The sequence below is a fragment of the Sminthopsis crassicaudata genome, chromosome 1 (genome assembly GCF_048593235.1).
Source record: "Sminthopsis crassicaudata isolate SCR6 chromosome 1, ASM4859323v1, whole genome shotgun sequence".
NCBI classification, from domain to species: domain Eukaryota; kingdom Metazoa; phylum Chordata; class Mammalia; order Dasyuromorphia; family Dasyuridae; genus Sminthopsis; species Sminthopsis crassicaudata.
In genome coordinates, this window is record NC_133617.1 from 166,501,264 (window position 1) to 166,521,248 (window position 19,985).

Genomic DNA, 19,985 nt, shown 5'->3' on the forward strand with positions numbered 1-19,985 from the left:
AGGAAATCTCCCTTTTTAAAAAAATACTCATTGCTCATAATTCTACCTTATGGATCCATGTAAACAATTTTAATCCCTTTTTATATTATGGAAATTTCAAATTCTTGAAGAAAGCTATCATGTTTCTCTTAAGTATTCCTTTCTTCAACCTAACTCTTTCTTGTTCCAGTTCCCTTAACTATAGGAACCTTTCCCTGACCGTTCTTAATTCCAGTGCTTTTCCTCTTTTAATTATTTCCTATTTTTTGTATATAGCTTACTTTGTATATATTTGTTTGCTGTTTGTCTCCCCCATTAAAATCTATGCTCCTTGAGTGAAAGGACTGTCTTTTGGTTCTTTTTCTCTGTATTCCCAGCCCTTAGCATAATGCCTGACATATAGTGAATGGGCACTTAAATGTTTATTGGATGAATGTTAATGGCATGATTTTGAATTACTTCACCATCATTATTGCACTTATCTGGATATTTTCCTGTTTATTAATGTCTATAACTAAGCACTGCTCCACAATCTAAAACACAGAGCAGTCTAGTGGCCCGCTTGACTTTACAAAGTGAGTTAGTAATGGGAAATTAATTTTAGTGTCAATCTAGTAGTATAAAATTACGTTTTAGTCAAACTTATTTCTCAGTTTCCTAAATTACATAATTCAAAATACTTGTTCTAAAAGTTAGGCAGTTGGAAAAACTTACATGAACTAATGCTAAGTAAAATGAATAGAACCAAGAGAACATTGTTTACAGCAACAACAAAATTATGTGATGATCAACTTTTGATATTTTCAACAATGAGATGATGCAAGGCAATTCCAATAGATGGAAAGAGCCATCCATATCCAGAGAGAGAACTATAAAGACTGAATGTGAATCAAACAGCATAATATTTTTTTATCTTTTTGTTGTTATTTGTTTGCTTGGTTTTTTTTTCTTTCTCATTTCTTTTTCTTTTTGATCTGACTATTCTTCCATAACATGATAAATGTGGAAATATGTTTAGAAGAATTGTACCTTTAACCTATATTGTAATACTTGATTCTGTGGAGGGGGAGAAGATTAGAAGGGAGGGAGAAAAAAATTGGAACACAAGGTTTGCAAGGGGGAATGTTGAAAATTATTTTTGATTGTATTCTGAAAAATAAAAAGTTATTACAAAAAAAATTAAAAAGTCAGGCAATACCATCTCTATCACCCCTTTCTACCTCAATCCCTTGATGTTACGGTTTTAATTTAGTCATAGCACTCACCGATGACATATTCCAGCCTGAAGATATCCCTTTGGGGATCATAGGGGCGATTAAAGTCAATCTGGATGTAGAAGGATTGCCCTCGTCGAACAATCAGCTTTTCATTGTAATACCGGTCTGTGTGATGCTCCACCTTGTTGGCATCCCAGGAATCTTTGAAGAGTTGGACGTCTGTGACATTCAGATACTCTGTATTCAAAGGAATTCAGTAGAAGCAAAGTGGTAAGTGTCTTTGATTTGATAAATACATCTTTGTCTTTAGGAAGTAGAAATAGGGTGGGTTGATGGATTTTTTTCCCTCAGAAAGAATGCAGCAAGGTTTAGGAAACACTGCCCTACACATGAAGTTGAGAGACTTGGGATTTAATTGGAATTCATTGAAATCCTATCCCATATGATGACAGTGTGTTAAAATAATTCCTTAAAATTATATATACACTATCAAGTTTTTGTGATTTTATCAATGATCTTGTGAAGTAGGTAGAACAGTTAGAATTGTCTCATCTTATAGATGAAAATACTGAGAAAGAAAAAGGTCAAATAAGTTTCCTGAAGTCACAGTGATTTATGAAGTTTAAGATTAAGACCTATGCAGTGGTCCTTCCAATATTGCCAACTCATTGAATTTGCCAATTCAACTCACTTGGCAAAATGTCTAAAGTGCCTATTAGGGACACTGGGAAAAATACAAAATTCGAATATAGTTATACTTTTCCTCATGAACCTTACAATTTATCAGGGAAAGAAGATGAATCAAAAATGAATGTACTCAAAAATGTATGATAAATAATATGAGACAACTGCAAAGAAAGTACTATGTGAGATTTGAAAGAAAAAAATCCTTATGAATTACTACTTAAATAAATCTGAATAAGTCATGTAATTTCTGTTTTAGAATCTCCATCTTTTAAAAATGGGGAACCTTCCACATATTGAGGCAATCTATACTGTTGGCTATATCAGGGCTTCTTAAACTTTTTCTACACATGACCTCTTTTCAGTCAAGAAATTTTTACATAGCCCTGGGTATATAGGTATATGAAATAGGTTTATAAATCAAACATTTATTGATAATAAATCGTAAAGAAATTCATTTTTAAAAATCATTTGGAATGCATATAATCTTACCATTTATTGAAGGCAAAAGCAAATTTGCACTCTAATGAGATGGATATATTTGTTCATTTTTATATAAAGAATTAAATCTTTGCAGACTATTTGATACTGCAGAATATAGACATATTTTATTGTTGCTAAATTTTTGTGACCTCTCCACATTCAGTTACATGACTTCATTTGGACTAGATTTATCCTCTGTCTCTTCAAGAAACCTTAAGCAACATTCTTTTTTACAAAATAGGCTCTCCATGATGCAAGATATGTTTAGGCTTTTTATGAGGAAAAGTTTCCCAAAGAACAAGAGCTGTCCAAGAATGTAATGGGCTATCTTAATAGTCATATACTATATATTTTTCCTCTTCTTTCTATACTCTCTCACTTCATAACCTCATCAGCTTCCATAGGTTCAATTATCATCTCTTGCATGTTATTCTTAGATCTATATTTCCATTCTGAATCACTTTCCAAAACTCAAGTCCTCCTATACCAATTGCTATGGGGCATTTTGAACCATATACCCAATAGTCATCTCAAACCCAACATATCCAAAATGAAATTTATTTTCTTTCCCTCTAAACCCATGACTCTTCCAAACTTTCCTATTCTATTGAGAGCAGCACCATCATTTCAGTTACTGAGGTTCACAACCTCAGTACCATCTTTGATTCTCTTCATAATCCCTCACAACTATTTTGTTGTTTCTATCCTCATAACATTTCTTGCAATCTTTCTCTTCTCCATTCACATTACCAGCACACTAGTTCATAATCTAATCACTTGATTTTTTTTCAATAGCCTCTAAAATGATCACTTTATCTCAAGCTATACATTTTTCACACAGCTACCAAAGTAATTTTCTTAAAACACACGTAGGACAATATCATCTCTCTTCTCACCTCACATACAAAATACATCGCGGAAGTCCTTATTATCTATATTGTTCAGTCATTTTTCAGTCATGTCCAAGTCTTTGTGACCCCATTTGGGATTTTCTTAACAAAGATATTGGAGTAGTTAGGCATTTTCTTCTGGAGCTCATTTTAAAGCTGAAGAAACTAAGGCAAACAGGGTTGAGTGACTTGCTTAGGATCACACAGGTAGGAAGTGTGAATTTGAACTCAGGATGAGGTGTCTTCTTGATTCCAATTCCAACACTCTATTCCCTTCTCCTCCATTACCTCTAGGATCAAATATAAATTACTTTATTTAATACTTAATACTTAATAAAGCTTTTTGTAACCTTGCCCATCTTACCTTTTTCATCTTATTACACATTATTCCTCTCCAAGAATCATATAGGCAGACCATAGTGGTCTTTGTGCTGTTATTCAAACATGGTAATTCATCTTTTCTCCATATACCTTTGTACTCTATGTTCTTCATACTTAGAATGCTCTATTCCTCACTTTTGCCACTTAGAATTTCTATTTTTGTTCAAGACAGAGCTTAATCATTATCTTTTCTTATTCCCTTCTCTTACAATCCCCATCCCAAGTACCTTCCTCATTTTGCATGTGTTCTACTTATACCTATATATGTACATGTTATCGTCCTCAATCAGATGTAAGTAAGCTCCTTGAAGGCAAGGGTTCTTTCATTTTTATAATCCCTAACACATAGTAAGTATTTATTGAAAACTTATTGATTTCTTAATCTCTTCATTTTTAGATTGTTATTGTTATTGTTATTCATATTCATATTATTATTCAGATTAGGAAACTGAATGTAGGGTAAGGACAGAGGTTTGCCCAGGCCATACAGATAGTGAGAGGCAGATCTGGTATTATAATCTAAAGCCTCTGATTTTGAATCCAGCACTCTTTCCAATTAAATAGGTTTTTTAAATCAAAAATTGAAGAAATTTTCAAGTAGCAACACAATGTTACTGTTTTTCATAAATGCTCAAAAAAAAAAAAACTTTTAGCAAAACCAAAAAGCAACCAGCATGTAAAGTATGACTGAAATTCCTCAAACAAACTGAAGATGGATTAATTAACATTCAAGATTTGGGGAACCACACGTAGCAAAATAAAAATATTATTCAGTGTACCTTTTCATATACCCCAACTCCTAACAAATTTTATATTATTATAGTATAAATATTATACTTATATTAACAATTTTATTTTCTAAATAATCCCAGATTCTCATAGAAAATATATTTACTTTATATAAGATTCTGAATTTTTTTTCTTTTGGATTTAAAAAATATTACAATTTTATGTTGAAAACTTTCAGAGCTTTTTCTTATGATATTGAACATATTCATTAAAATGTGGGGAAAAAAGAGAAGGAAACCTGTGATGACAGTAAGAGGAGATTTTCACATTCTTTAAGGGAAACCCTGGGAGGACTAGTACATTTGGTATGAGGGCTACTTTCCACTTTTTACATACCACTGGTCACCCAATTCTCACCTGTGACTACAAGCAACTGTAGCATGCACAGTGACCACACTCCAGTAAAATCATCTTGGCAGACAGGCTAAACCAAATTGAGGGTAGCTAACAGGCCTCAAACCTGTTAGTTAGTATGGGCAGTTCTACCCCAAGCATGTGAAGAATTCCCTTGGCTAAATGGGTGGATGAGAACAATTTGTTCCAGTGGCTATGAAAGTGACTAAAGCAAGTGCTGTGGAATGCTTACAGCTTGGTCAGACATCAAACATTACATCTTGGGTTATCACCAATCATCTTGACTTCTGTCTTGCCAATGGACTTAGATGACTCAGGAGGAAAGAGATGAGTTTGCCAACTATGTGCAACTCTACCTCACTTAAATCCAATTCATCCACAAGTCACGACATCACTCTATGATGTTACTGATGATCTTCAAAAATGAATGACAAAACACAACAGTGTCTAGACTTTAGCATTAGTTATCAAGTGTCTAAAAGAACTACACCAAGGAGAATATGTCTGTGCAATAATCATTTTCCTAACTAACTAAAAGTAAGTTTCTATAGTTAGTGATTCTCATTAGGCAGAAAAATAGTATATATAAGATAGAAAAATATAAAGGTTAAAGATTAAATACCTTCTAATATCTGAAGTATGACTTAATAAGCATGTTTATAAACTAGATTTCTTTTTATATAAGATGCTCTATCTTGAGAGAAGCTATTTGTGTATGCTACATACACTTGGCTACAGATATTAAGAAGATGAGAATTTGGGAAAACACCATGAGCCTGGAACGAGGCATAATAAATAGCAATAAATCAATATGTATTTGTTAATTGCCCACTATTTTCCAGGAGCTGAGGATGTAAAAACAAAAATAAACCAGTCATTATATTGGGAATGGAAGGGGAGTTGGGTGGAGTGAGAAACAATATAAAGTAGTGATGGGGAACTTCAATTATCAAAAAAATTGCTGGAATTCACTTCAGTCCTCTCCCTCCAAAGAGAAAAATTTAGAGCACTAAACAAATTTTGACTGACATTGCTGATAGAAATTATATTTCAAAAGATAAATAAGACAATAATATGAAAGTATGTTCTGATTTTCATTAACAAGGATAAATTGATTGCTATGATAGAAATGATAACTAGGTGGTAGAGGTATACAGTGGTAAATTGTTTTTAGAGTTTGTGATTTTAAAAAGGGGGGGACATCTGGACATGGTTTTACATAAAACTAGATTTTGGGAAAGCATATTTCAAAGAATTCAATTCAAAGCAAGATTAGTTAGTATCCCACTGATTAAAATTCCATAGGAAAAGTCAGTCTAGGAGAGATAAGAGATGTTCAAGGAGGAAAGTCAGAAGACACATAGGAAAAAAAAATTCCAGTGAAGAGAAAAATAGTATTTATATCTGAAGAAAACAATGTGGATGCATAGTGAATTCAATTAATTTTTTTAAAGAAATTTGCAGAAGTTAGAAGCAAGGATTGGTAACATTGTCAGGAATGCTAAACACAGATATAAAAAGACCTTGTAGCTATCTTGAAAGAAAGGGGGATATCCAATAGATATAGAACTTTTGGAATAGATTGGATAATTAAAACTATTAGCAGAGTCAGTCAATAAATATTTATTAAGTGTATATGATTAGCCAAGTAATGTGTTAATGCTAATGATAAAAAAGAAAAGACAAAAAGCATCCCCTAATCTCAAGAAGCTTATAATTTAATGGGAGAAACATGCAAACAATTATGTACAGATGAGTTATATATAGAATAAATTACAAATATTTAAAGAAGGCACTAGAATTAAGAATACTTAAGAAAGGCTTCCTGTAAAAGGTGGGATTTTAGCTGAGACTTGAAAAGAGCATTCTATTCATTGAAAGATAATAAATGAAAATTCCCATAGTTGGGAGATTGTGTGTCTTTTTTGAAAATCAGCATAAGGGGCAGTGTTGCTGGATTTCAGAGTACCTGAGGTGGTATAAGATGTAAGATGCAGTTTGTGAAGAGTTTTGAAAGACAAACACGATTCTGGTGGCAACAGTGAGTCACTAGAGTTTATTGAGTGGTAGGGGTGATTGGTGGTAATGGTTATGATAGAGGTAGTAGTGATGGTCTTCATGGTGGTATATGATATGGTCAGACCTATACTATAGGAAGATCACTTTGGCAGCTGAGATGAGAATAGAATGAAGTTAGGAGAAACATTAGCAGGGAGATTAACCAGGCTATTGCAACAGCCTAAGTGTCAGATGATAAGGTCCTGTACTAGGCTGGGGGCAGTTTCAGAGGAGTTAAAGGGAGGCAATATATGTGAGAGATGTTATATAGTAATAATAGACAGACTTTGGCCACAGATAATATCTAGATGGTGAGAAAGTGAGAAGTCAAACAAGGATGATACCTACATTCTGAACCTAGATGGCAGTGTCCTTCACAGTAATACTTCACAATAGTAATAGGGAAATTAGAAAGTGAAAAAGAATTGAGATGTTTAGTTTTAGACATGTTGAGTATTAAGATGTCTTTGAAGAATTTGGGTTGAGATGACCAATAATCAATTTGAGAAAAGTACTGGAGATGAGTAAAGATGTTATCACCAGATAAACAAATTTGAGAATCATCAGCTTAGCAATGATAATTGAATCCATGGAAATTAGTGAAACCATTCATGTTCTACTAATGTGACTCATCATCACATTAACTTTATTGTTCTGTTGAATCATTTTGAACTTGTAGTCCATTAAGAATCCAGAGATTTTTCCCCAGAAAAATTGCTGTCAATTCAGTCAGGTCTCCTCTCTATCATACCCATAAAGATGAGGTTTTGAGCCCATATATAAGACTTTGTATTTGTTGTCATTACATTTATCTTGAAGGACTGACATATGGAAGAGAAGCTCAATTTGTTTCAAGGGATAGAAATGGAACATTAGGTAGAAATTGCAAATAGATGTTTAATGGAAAGAAAAAAAATTTCATCCATATTTTGAGAGTCTAAGCCTATAATTCCATTAGTAGAGTAATCCAGGGGTGCATTAATTCCACTCTAAATGAAGATCAGCAACTTTTCTGTCTAGAGATTCATCTGTGGTAGTTGAAGTGATTTAGTGTCAGATATATGTCAGAAGCAGGGTTTGAGGTCATGTCTCCCTGACACCAGCCATTTCTATCTACTCTATGTTGTTTTTCGGTTAGAGGTCTCCAAAGGTCTCCATACATCCTTAAGAAATATAGTCTAAAGACCTGGATGACCATTTCCGAAAATTTTTAGCCAGATAAGGTTTACACTAGCTATGCCTCTGAGGTCCCTCTCAACTCTGTGATTCCCTCCAGCCAATCTTGTTAAAGGACAGTACAAGCTTTCAGCCATTGGCAGGTAAACAGACCCTGGCAGAGAAAGACAGATTACCACAGGCTACACATAGCCTCAGTATTTTGGAAAAGCTTATCAAGGAGTCAACTATGTAGATTTCTGAGCACTATGCAGCTGCCAGGTACTCCCACCTCCCCAGTAGACACACCTATTGGGAAATACCTGCCCCTCACCACTTTTTATGCTATTCCACCTTACACACACACACACACACACACACACACACACACACACACACACACATAAATTCAAGGCAGATATATTATTCTACAAATTGCTACATTTCCTAATAGGGAAAGCAATTCCTTAATAAAGGAAGTTATTTCAAAATAGCATGGGTATATTAACCATGTTGATGACAACCAAGACCTCCTCAGAGACACAGGTATTTAGCATATTTATAAGAATGCTACATTTTTCGGGAGGAGAGAAAAAAGATGGAGAGGAGGGAGAGGAGAAGGAAGAGAAAGAAAGAGATGGAGAGAATGATGAGAGAGAAATAGAGAGAGAGAGAGAGAGAGAAAGTGGTTGAAAATTATTATTTATTTTTAATATATTTTAAATATTGTCTCTTGGTGCAGTTTTTATCTTTTTTACCTTTTATGGTTGGAACTTAATTGAAGAAGAAACAAATGAGATTCTAGATTGTTGGGTTTTTTTTATTTTTATCCAAAGTTAAGTAATATGACATAATACTAATGTGAGAATATGTAAATTTGATTCTTTGCTTTGGTCTCATCAATTAGGTGCCACAATATGACCTTGTGGAGGGGAGGCCAGCTTTGCTCTATGCCCTCTCAGAACTCCTAGATGGATCTAAGACCAAGTATACCATTCTGTATACATTCTGTGAGAGAGGCAATAAAGTATAAGCTAACCCCACCTGAGGAGCTCCTCAGTAACCTGGCTGCATAGGTGTGGAAGCATAGCAGCTAAACCACTAAAATGGATATTGGAGCTGTGCCATTCTAGAGACATCCAGTGAGACATGGGGAAGTTTAGGGGGTACCTGGAGCCTTCTTAGATGTCTTTATATGTCTTTATAGGAGTCTACTAATATAATCCCTTGGATAAAATTGGCTGTATTGGAGTCAAGGGATTGGGTTCCAAATTTAAACTCTGTCATGTATCCCTCTGTATAATCTGGGGCAAGAATTTTAATTTTTTTTGGCCCTCAGTTTCCTCATCTGCAAATTGAGGGGATTTAAGAAGATGATCCCTAAGGACTCTTCCATTTCTAAATCCATGATCCTAAATAATTGAAGCAAGGCCCTTTGGACTTGAATTTGTCTAGATTACCCTATTATTACTGAATTGAATTGACAAGAGTCAAAGAAGAATGAGGATTTGCCCAGAAACCATTTATTTAGTCTGATTTTAATTTTCTTGGCTCAGCTCTAGAGCACTCCTCTTCATGAATCCTTGTGTCTTTATCAAAATTCATTCACAGTGACTGAAATTTGAATTATCTTTTCATGTCATGATTACTATTTTGATTTGGGTCACACTTCTCACTTTGCTTTTGAATTATAAACCTCTCCAATCCTCTGATATCTTTCTCACTTATCCTTCTCTGCTGCTATCTTCCTACCCAAACAAAACTTTAGCCATCTGTGCTAAAAATCTCTAAGAGGATCTTACTTCTATTGGAACTGGAATTTCCCAACTGTAAGCAAAGCTCTGGCTGTTGGCAAAAGCAAGGTCTCATGAGAAAGGTATTTTGTGGATCTGTAATTCATTCTAATGTCAATCTTACTGACAAAAGATTAAAATTCAATTCCACTATGAACATCAATCATAATGCAAGCACAGTTGTAGTCCTGAGGAAAAATATGGTTCCAGTTAGATTATTCTATTGGCTTTCAGAAAGGATTTTCAAATAAACACACATGGTACTTAATTAGTTAACCTGGTTACAGTACTATAGGAGACAAATATTGCAACCTGCTTTCTAGCTTTATTTTTACCCTGCCTCATCATAGCACATATCCCCTAAAGAGCACTTTCCTTCCATTATGTTGTGGTCTGGACTTGTTTAATTCTCTAGACTGACATTTGCAAGTTTATCATTCCATTCTCAGAACAATATGATTTCTTTTATTAGTCACAATGCTTTTTGGGGCATTGCGACTAAGATGTTGGCTTTAGAATCAGAAAGACCTGTGTGCAAATCCCACCCCAAGTCCTTACTAACTTGCCACTTTTGACAAGTCACAACCTTTTTGATTATGATTTTCCTTCTCTGCAAAATGGAGATTAAATGGTATCTGTTCCACAAAATTGTCATAAAGCACAAAAGAGATAATGTATATAAAATGGTCTGTAAAATTTAAAGTATTCTGCCATATCAGTCACTATCATACAAATTACTGAAAACATAAGTCTTCTAAATTGTTCATTAGTCTACTTTAATGGAGAAGATTACTGACATGGATAATCAAAAGCAATAGATTTACATTAAATATTTTTTATTTCATTTGGAACATATCATATGAATTGTTTAAATGAAGATTTGTTTTCCTGGATATTTGTTGTTTCATAATAAATTATCTCTCCAGAATTAGGCTATTCAAGGGGAAGGTCTTCTGAAACACAGATAAGAATAAGTAAAGGAAAAAAGAAATCTTCAAAAAACCAAAATTTTGTCCTCAAATCCATATACTGAAGTTCATGAACTTAACTGATAGAATAGCTGATCATGCCTTCATGAAACTATTCTTTTCTTTCACTTTGCACACAATTCTAACTTATCTTGTTTGTCTGATTTCCAACACTATAGTTCCCTACAATTGGAAAATCAGAAGAGGTTGGAGGGACTGTTTCAGGAAGACATAATGAAACCTTTATGAAATGACAGCTTAATAACAAGGAAGGATATAGAAAAAGTACAAAAAATCTGGAAGAACTAAATTGATTACAGCAGCAAGAAACATGGAAATGATAATTCACCGATGGAATTTAATGCAAAAGAGAGACATTGTAGAGAGTAGAGAAGAAGGAACTTAACAGACCACTGAGACCACTGAGGGGGTATAAGAAGTATGATGATCTATCAAAAGACACCAAGAAAATAATGTAAGAAAGGGAGGAGACACAGAGAGAAACAAAGAGGCAAAGAGGCATAATCAGAGAGAAAAAAAGAAGGATACAAAGGAAGAAGAAAAGGAGAAAAATAGAAAGGAAGATGAAAGGAGAAGTAAAGAAAAGGTAGAGAAAGAAAAATGGGGAGGGAAGAAAGAGAAGAAGAAGGAAAAAGAGAAGGAGGAGGAAGAGGAAAGAGGAGAAGTAGGGGAGGAAGAGGAAGAAGAGAAAGAGAAAAAGGAGGAAGAGGAGAAGAAGGTGGAGGAGGCAGAGGAGAAAAAGGAAAAGAAGGAGAAGAAGAAGGAAGAGGAGAAGGAAGAGAAGGAGACATAGAAGGAGAAGGAAGAGGAGGAGGAATAGGAGGAAGGGATGGGGAAGAGAAGGAGGAGAAGAAAGAGAAGAAGGAGGAGGAGCAGGAAGAGGAGAAGGAGAAGGAGGAGGAGGAAGAGAAGGAGAAGAAGGAGGAAAAGGAGGAGGAGAAAGAGAAAAAAAGGAGGAGGGTAGGAGGAGGAAGAGGAGGAAAAGAAATAGGAGTTAGAGAAGGAGGATTAAAATATAAGTAGGAGAGATAATTCAGGATGAAAGATAATCAATAATAAACACTCAAGGAAGGTTAGCAAGGCTATATAAGCCTTGATATAAAGCTACCAGACTTAGCAATTTAATCATTGATAAACTTATAAAAGTCTATTAAATGGTGGGGTCAGAATTCATGTTGTAAGGGGTTAAAAAGTGATAGGCAATAAGGAAATGAAAGCAATGAATTTAGCCAGTTGTATTTTGTTTGCTTTAAAAATTTTGTTGTTGTAAAAGCAAGAAAAATTTACAAAAATGAAGGAGATTTGTAAATGTTTGGGGAAAGAGTTAATTGATAGAGATTAAACATAGAGGAAGAATTGGATCAAAGGTACATTTTGAAGTGTTGCTATTGATAAGAATGGACACCTCCAAGATGAGAATGAAGAGAATTAATGATAGTATAGAGGGTATTTTTATAACAGAATTAGGGAGAAGAGGCAGTATTTATTAGAGCCAGATTTTGAGCTTGGGTCCTCCAAGCTCCTAAAACTAGCTTTTTATTCATTCTACCAATTTGACTCTTGCAACATTTTCCAGCAAAAATATAATTAAAATATTATTGGAAATTAATTATTTTGAATATACCAAACCAAAATCAAAAGTCTTAAAGAGAAGAGCTTACTAAGACTTCCAGTTCTTAACTATTTAGAAATGATTTAAGGACTTTCTTTAGACTATGCTTTTGAAAAAAATTTAATTTTAATTTTGGGCAAAGGATTAGAAAAATATGATGTGACATCAAATGGTCTTTTCATATTTCATTCCATATTATTAATATTAACACAATATTTCATAAACATTGGATTAATATTCAAAAATATAGAGTGTTCCAAATATTATAGTGCAGTTGGAAAATTTAGTACTTTAAAACTGCACTAAGATTTTTGGGACACCCTCTATAAGTATAATAAATAAACCTTTCCAGGAGAATTTAACAACTCAGGAAGGAAGTTATGATTTTATTCAAAGACAAGGGGAAGGAAATAAGAAGTAAATACCCACCCACCAACAACACATACACAACACACACACACACACACACACACACACACACACAAATATACAAATTTTGAGTGTGAAGGATTCAGGGACTTGAAAAGTTTGAAAAGTCCCAGTAATCCAGCGATTTCTTGAAATAGCATAACAGCAACTATAAAATAGAATGGAATTTAAGAAAAAGACAAATGGTTGTGATGGATAGAGGGAGAAAAGGGAAGAGTCAGCCACGGAAGCCAATTGCCACACTGTTCTTTCATGTATCTAGTCTAAAACTTATAGGGAAAAAAAGCAAAGGAGTTGAAATGGATATCAATTAAGTATCTAATTAAGATACTCATTAAGTATCATTGTACCCAAAGGTGTCCATAGAGACCAATATACAAACAGATCCAAGGACATGGTAAATATTCAGTATTTTGTACGTGTTTTTAAATTTTTCTTCATTTTCTGAAGTGGCTGGGAACTAGGCATTATGAAGAAGAGAATGTCTTTAGTTATCCTGATTTTGATTTAGAGTTGATCATAATTTTTTTAAATTTAATTTATTTATTCTGAACTTAAGAAATAAAATAAGAATTTCCATTAAAAAGTAGAATAGAAAAAAAAAGATGTACATGAAACTGCAAATCTATTGTGTACAACTTGTTATTCATTTTAAATCTATAATAAAGTTATTGTGTAATTTTCTTTTTTCCCTTTTTTCTTCCCTCTACTACTATTGGCTACTATTAGACACAAACATATATATATAAGTTAATATGTATGCATATATATATATATATTATATACATGTAAATCCATTCTATATATACTTCTATTTATCAATGTTTTCTTCTTCATATATCCTTTATACTTAATTTGTAGATTATAAGCTTCTGATGTTCATAAATTTAGAGCTAGAAAGAATCATAGAGGTCATCTATCCTAAGCATTTCATGTTACAGATTACAAGTTTAGAGAAGATCAGTGATTTGCAGATAGCACAGATAGCATATGGAAAAGCCAGAATTTGAACCCAAATTCTCCATCTGCTTCATCCAGCCATCACAGTGATCAAATAGCAATGTAAAAGACATATAATAGGTCCTCAATAAAGAAAGATTTCCTATGGGGCTTATAAAACAAAAACAAAAACAAACAAAAAAAAACTGTATCATCTTGTGGCCAACTTGGTGATCATTTTCCCCAAACTTAGAGTTTTATTGTTTTTTTTTTTTTAATTTTATTTTAGAAAAAGTCATAGAGTGTACTGCCACAAGCTAGTACTTGAATCCTGGCTTGGTGAGAATTGCCCAATATCACCACAATGGTCCAATGTTGACTTTGATCTTTGGTGGAACTAGTGTTTATATAACTAAGAATTGAGAGAATTGCAAATAATCAGATAATGTAATCATTCCATCCTAGAAAAGGGTCCTGACTTAGCTAGATTTTATGTCTATTTCAAGTTAATTGATGAGATTGCATTTTTTCTACAAATGTGTTCACAATACTAAGGTTACAAGCTAAATAGTACAGCTACCACACAAAATAATCTTTTGCTGCTAATAAAGCAATGTTGAATAAATCACAAGGGCCTGAGTTGTAATTGTTGTTGTTGTTGTTTTACATCATTTAGTTTACAGCTAAAAGTAGTTTCTGTGAGTGCCAGTGGATTATCCAAAGTACAAGTCCTCTAATTGAATTTATTGTAGTCAGCTAAATATTTGTGTTTGACATGTAAAAATGTCCAATTTGTGGTGAATTTTTAAAATTCTTCTTCCAACTCTGATCAGAGTGGGAAGGTGGAAGGTGGTGTGTGGTGAATTCCTTTTTGAGCTGATAGGACATCATATAGCACTACCTTTTTATCAGAATAATTCATAACTATATATTTTCTGAAGTTATGCCTTATGGGCCTGATGTATTTAGTCATGCAATTTAACTGGAGGTAGAGTTCTAAATTGGCAAGCAACTGCTGGAATCAGGAGGACTTGTGAGAATCTTGGCCCTGACTCTCAGCTGGTCAACTTGAAGTGTGGTTCAGCAAAAACATATTGATTTTGAAGTCAGAAGACCTAGTCAAGTCAACTAAAGTTAATTAAAAACTTACTTGAGAGAAAGGAACAAGCATTTATCTAGTGCCCTTTATTTGCTGAGTACTGTACTAAATGCTTTATAAATATCTCATTTAAAAATCACAACAATCCTACAAGGTGGGTGCTATTGTAAGTTAAGTCAACAAACATTAATTAAACACTTGCTGGGGGAGGAAACAAGCATTTATGTAGTGCCTACTATATGATAAGCACTAAATGCTTTATAAATATCTCATTTAATTTTCACTACGGGGTAAAGTAAGTGTTACTACTATCTCCACTTAAATAAAGGTGAGAAATATGAGGCAAATAGTAAACAACTAGTAAATGCCTGATCTTCCTGACTCCAGGCCTACTACTCTATCTGCTATAACATCTAGCTGCCTCAATGTACCAGGGACTTTATTCAATATTGGGGATACAAAGAAAGGAAAAAACAAATAGTCCCTCTACTCAAGGAGTTCATAATATAAAGGGGTAGACCACATGTAAATGACTATATACAAAAAAGATACAAGAAAAATTGAACATAATGTCAGAGGAAAAGCACTAATATGAGGGAGAAAATCTGAATATATTTCTTGCAGAGAGTAGACTGTATCTGAAATTTGAAGAATGCTTGAGAAGTTAGAAGAAAAGGGAGAGATAAAGGAGGAGAGAAATCCAAATATCAAGGATGGCTAGTGAAAATTCCTGGAGTCAGGAGATGGAGTACCATGTTAAAGGAAATGCAATGAAATTAGTTATCACAAGATTGAAAAAATAGGTATCATAAGAAAATATGTATTTTTTTGATTTAGGTCTGTGCTTCCAAGTGCCCAAGTCACACTGCTTTCTTGAAATTTACAGAAGGTATATTAAATTGCTAGCACATTAAAAATATACTCAGATTCTATTTTGTTTGTGTTGTGCTTAATGATTGTGTATGTGTGTTACCCCTTTTACTCATGAGGGTAAGGACCATATCATATTTGTCTTTTTTATCAATCCTTCTTCAAGTATAATGTAGTATTCAGAGCAGGAGATTTACAAATATTTGTGAAATATACTGATGATGGGAAAATAGATGGCAGAGTGAATAGAGCACTTGGCCTGGAGTCAGAAAGATTCATCTTCCTGAGTTCCAATCTTGATCTCACATACTTTCTAGCTGCATGACCCTGAGCAAGTCACTTAACACAGTTTATCTCAGTTTACCCATCTTTAAATGAGCTGGAGAAGGAAATAGCAAACCACCCTGAAATCTTGCCAAGAAAACCCAAAATGGGATTGCAAAAGAGTCAGACACTGAACTGAACTGACAGCACTCTCTGGTAGTAAGTCCAAGTGGTTAAGGAGGCATATTTTTTTTTCTTTTTGAATACTAAAAAAAAAAAAAAAAAAAAAAAAAAAAACTACAGGAATGATGAATTAAGCTCTGAAAGAGTGAGCTTCATATCTTGCCAGCAGGAAATAACTTAGAGAAAATTGGGCATATTTAGTACCAGGAAACCCACAGTGCTAATTATTTTTAACCATAAAACAGAAGTCTGACTCTTAGGGGTCTATTAGCTTACTTATATCCTTCTTATTCACAAAAGTTAGCATGCAGCAGTTCTCAGGGACCAGTCATTCTGAATTTCTTGCTGGGTTTCTTAAAGCTCTCTAACACTTCTGACATTTACTTTCACAGATTTTCAGAAGTGGATGAGACCTCAGAGGTCATCTGGATCCAGCCAGCATCTGAATAGAAATTCCTTCGAATTTATGATGATGCTAGCATGGTGGCCACTCATCCCTTGGGAGAATGTAGCTCTTAGGGCATCATTTGTGCTATATTTGAGCAAATACAACAATCAATTTAAATGACTCTAAATTCAATCTGGACTAGATGATCTCCAAAGCCCCAACCAACTGGAAATTCTATGACTGGTTTATTTTTCCAGGCTTCTGTGTTTGCTTTGTTTTTAAACTGAGTCACCTGAATTAACTGGTTGTTTGGGGTGAGGAGTGGGGCTAGAGAAGAACTATTGACAGAATCATAGGCTTCAAGTTGCTTAGTGGTGAAAGAATGTTGCCTACTATATGAGTAAGTAAGAGAAAAGACACATCATCCTCCTAAATGGGAGAAAAGATAGAATTTAAACATGCAGACTTTTGAAGGAGACAGATTTGGGGTTAGGGATGCCTTCTTAACATTCTTTAAGTCATCACCAGAAAACCAGGTAAGAGCCTCCCTTTGTTCTGCCACTCTAACAAGAACTAATGAAGTACTGCTAGAGTACTAGATGTCTTTTTGGTTTCATCCCTGATTTGTTGTCAAGGGCCATCAAAAAACCTATATATTTCTGGTGCTATTTAAAAATACATTTGAAGCTCAACTTGGGGATTGAGAAGCTGTTCCTTGTGATTCAATCAACATCTAGAGACTTATGCTGTGCATTAAGAGATACCTAAAATAATAGAATGATGTCTAGAAGTTACAAAGACCTACCATATATGTTTTGTGACTATGGACAAGTGGCTTAACATGCCTTAATCTCAGTTTCCTCATTTGTAAAATGGGGAAGGGAAGAAAAGGAGAAGTAAGTAATTGTATTGAGCTTGTTATGTGCCAGGCCAGGCACTATGCTAAGTGTTTTTACAACAAATATCTCTAATTACAGGATCTTGTGAAGCTCAAACTGTAATGGTCTTCAGTGGTCAAAGAGCTGAACTTAATTATTTTACAGGTGAGGAAACTGAGATCCAATAAAATTAAGTGTCTTAGCCAAGTAGTAAATGGGAAAGCCAGGATTACATCCAAGGCATTCTTATCTCAAGTCCAGCACTAATTCTACTCACAAAGTATTTTGCAAACTTTGAAGTGTTATGTGTTTTTGTCTGTTATTATCTATCACTTTTCTCCTTTCTTCCTTCCTCTGCCCTTTTCCGGCAAAGAGGGCTGCAGCCAACTGATGACTTTAAACAGTTAAGAATTTCTGATTGTGGTGAAAGTACCACAAAGCCCCTGGGAAAATATCCTGATCTACCACAGTAAGATGAATGTTCATATCTTAGTGAAAACTACCACAAACCACAGTCAAGAACAAAACTGAAAAAAAGGATCAAGTTCCACCAGGGAGAGTGAGAACTACTGAATGTAAGATGCACTTAGGTGGCATCCAGAGGAATGAGAGGGAAGTTTCCAGAGCATCGCCCAAAGATCAGTTGTTAAATCATCCAGCCATCCATGCCAATGACCCTGAGAGTGACCAGTCTTAACTAGCCTTCCCCAGAATGAGGACAACAGTTTGAACTGCTTTTTTTATTTTTCAGGCTGTTTTTGCTCTGGAAATAAATAAAGGGCTTCTATTCCATCCCTGTCAAGGTCTGGCACCTTTCCTAGCACTGACATTCACAACAAACTAAGGAAGGAAGAGGTACAAGCCAGACTAACAAAACAACCAAAACCATTTGAAAAGATAGTCTTTTTCATTGGTAGGCTGGTTTAAAAAAGGGGGGGTTGGTCATTCTTGTTCTGTTGGCAAGAAGAATGACAACCAGGCGTACGGAGCCAAAGGACGTGTACTTTGTCAATGAGGAGATACAGGGCCAGGCAGCTTTTAGCCTATGTTACCACATATGCCATACCTTGTAACTGAACTCCCCTGGGCAAGAGACCACTAATCTCCAAGGTGGGGAGCTCACTCTCTTCTCCATTGGAATTGTTGGGTGGCAGAGCTCTCCTGCCGGAAAAGGTTCCTTGAGACATTGTCCAATTTATCAGCTCCTTGAAATGAAAAGGAGGCAGAAAAGAAATACATGAAGTGAGTTATATTTGAGAGTTCAAAAACAGAGATTTATCAGTGTTCAATGGCACTTGAGATACACATTTTTAGTTCCACATAAATAAAAACTGAGACAGCAACAAGCATCAATTTAATGATAGAGTACAACTCCCCAAGGGCCTAGAAGATATTTTGTGTTTGTCAAAACATGAAAAGCAGGGTTGGGAGAGGGAGACATTTCCATAAGGGGGTTTATTTGAGGAAATGAAAAATTCTAAAGATTTTGTGAATTACAGGTATTTTTTCCATCCCTCAAAGACATTATCTCTCTTGAGAGTTCATTTATATATGTAAAGACATTGATGTTTGTTATGTAGGTATATAAACATGCAAGGTAGAATAATAAAGGAATGTGTGGCTATATTATCACAAGAATTTGGGATCTAGTTGTCACCAGAGAAATTGAAAAAAAAAGTTGTCTTAAGGATTCCAGCCTTTTTCATTAATGCAGATTAGATGGAACAGAGAATAGATCACTGGACATGGAATCAGGAAAACCTGAATTCAAATCTGACCTCAGATATTTAATAGTTTTATGATCCTGGACAAGTCACCCACTTTCATCCTCAATTTCCCCATCTATAAGATGAGAAAAATGCCTCCTACTTCATAGAGTTGTTGCAAGGATCAAATGAAATAACATTTATATAATTCTTTGCAAAACTTTAAGTGATAAATATATTTTACCTTTGACGATAAGGAGGAAGAGGAGAAGGAGGAAGAGGGGCAGCAGGAGGATGTGAGGATACTGTAGAAATATGCAGCACCTCATTTTTTAAGTTGCAAGTATTTAGCACCTACAGAATATCTAACAACATGACTTCATCACTAGAATTATAGATCAGAAGCTCATTACCTTTCATAAAATGTCAAATCTCTGTGCTACAAATAGAAAGGTCATATATCTTTGAAAATTCAAAAACAACAACAAACTGTACTGAAATTGGAGCATTACCAGATGCAAAACTTTAGCCCATAGTTGCTTGCACATAACACTCCTGTTAGATTTTTAGAATGGTGTTTTTAATATATGTTGCCATGACAAATACTAATGATCTTTAACTTATGTGGCAGAAAAAGATTTTAAAATATTGAGACCTAGCCAAAAAAAATCAAAATTTTGTGAGAAAAGGATGAAGATATCCTCTCCACCATTCTGACTATTATTGGAAATATCTTTGAAATATTTTCAGTGAGCTGGGGAAGCAGATAGAGTTCCAGACCTGGAGTCAGGAAAACTCATCTTCCTGAGTTCAAATCTGGCTTCAGACACTTAGTTGCTATATGA

The 19,985-nt window shown here is 34.5% G+C and overlaps 1 protein-coding gene across 1 annotated transcript in view; it reads right to left on the bottom strand.

Moving 5' to 3' along the window:
* F13A1 (coagulation factor XIII A chain) overlaps positions 1-19,985 on the bottom strand; it is a 189,234-nt gene that overhangs the window by 166,338 nt on the left and 2,911 nt on the right. The window contains exons 2-3 of the mRNA XM_074270966.1: positions 18,501-18,639; positions 1,245-1,433 (exon numbers count right to left, since the gene is read on the bottom strand). Of these exons, the coding sequence (XP_074127067.1) occupies positions 1,245-1,433; positions 18,501-18,621 (310 nt within the window). The 5' untranslated portion in view covers positions 18,622-18,639. The remainder of the gene's footprint in view (positions 1-1,244; positions 1,434-18,500; positions 18,640-19,985) is intronic.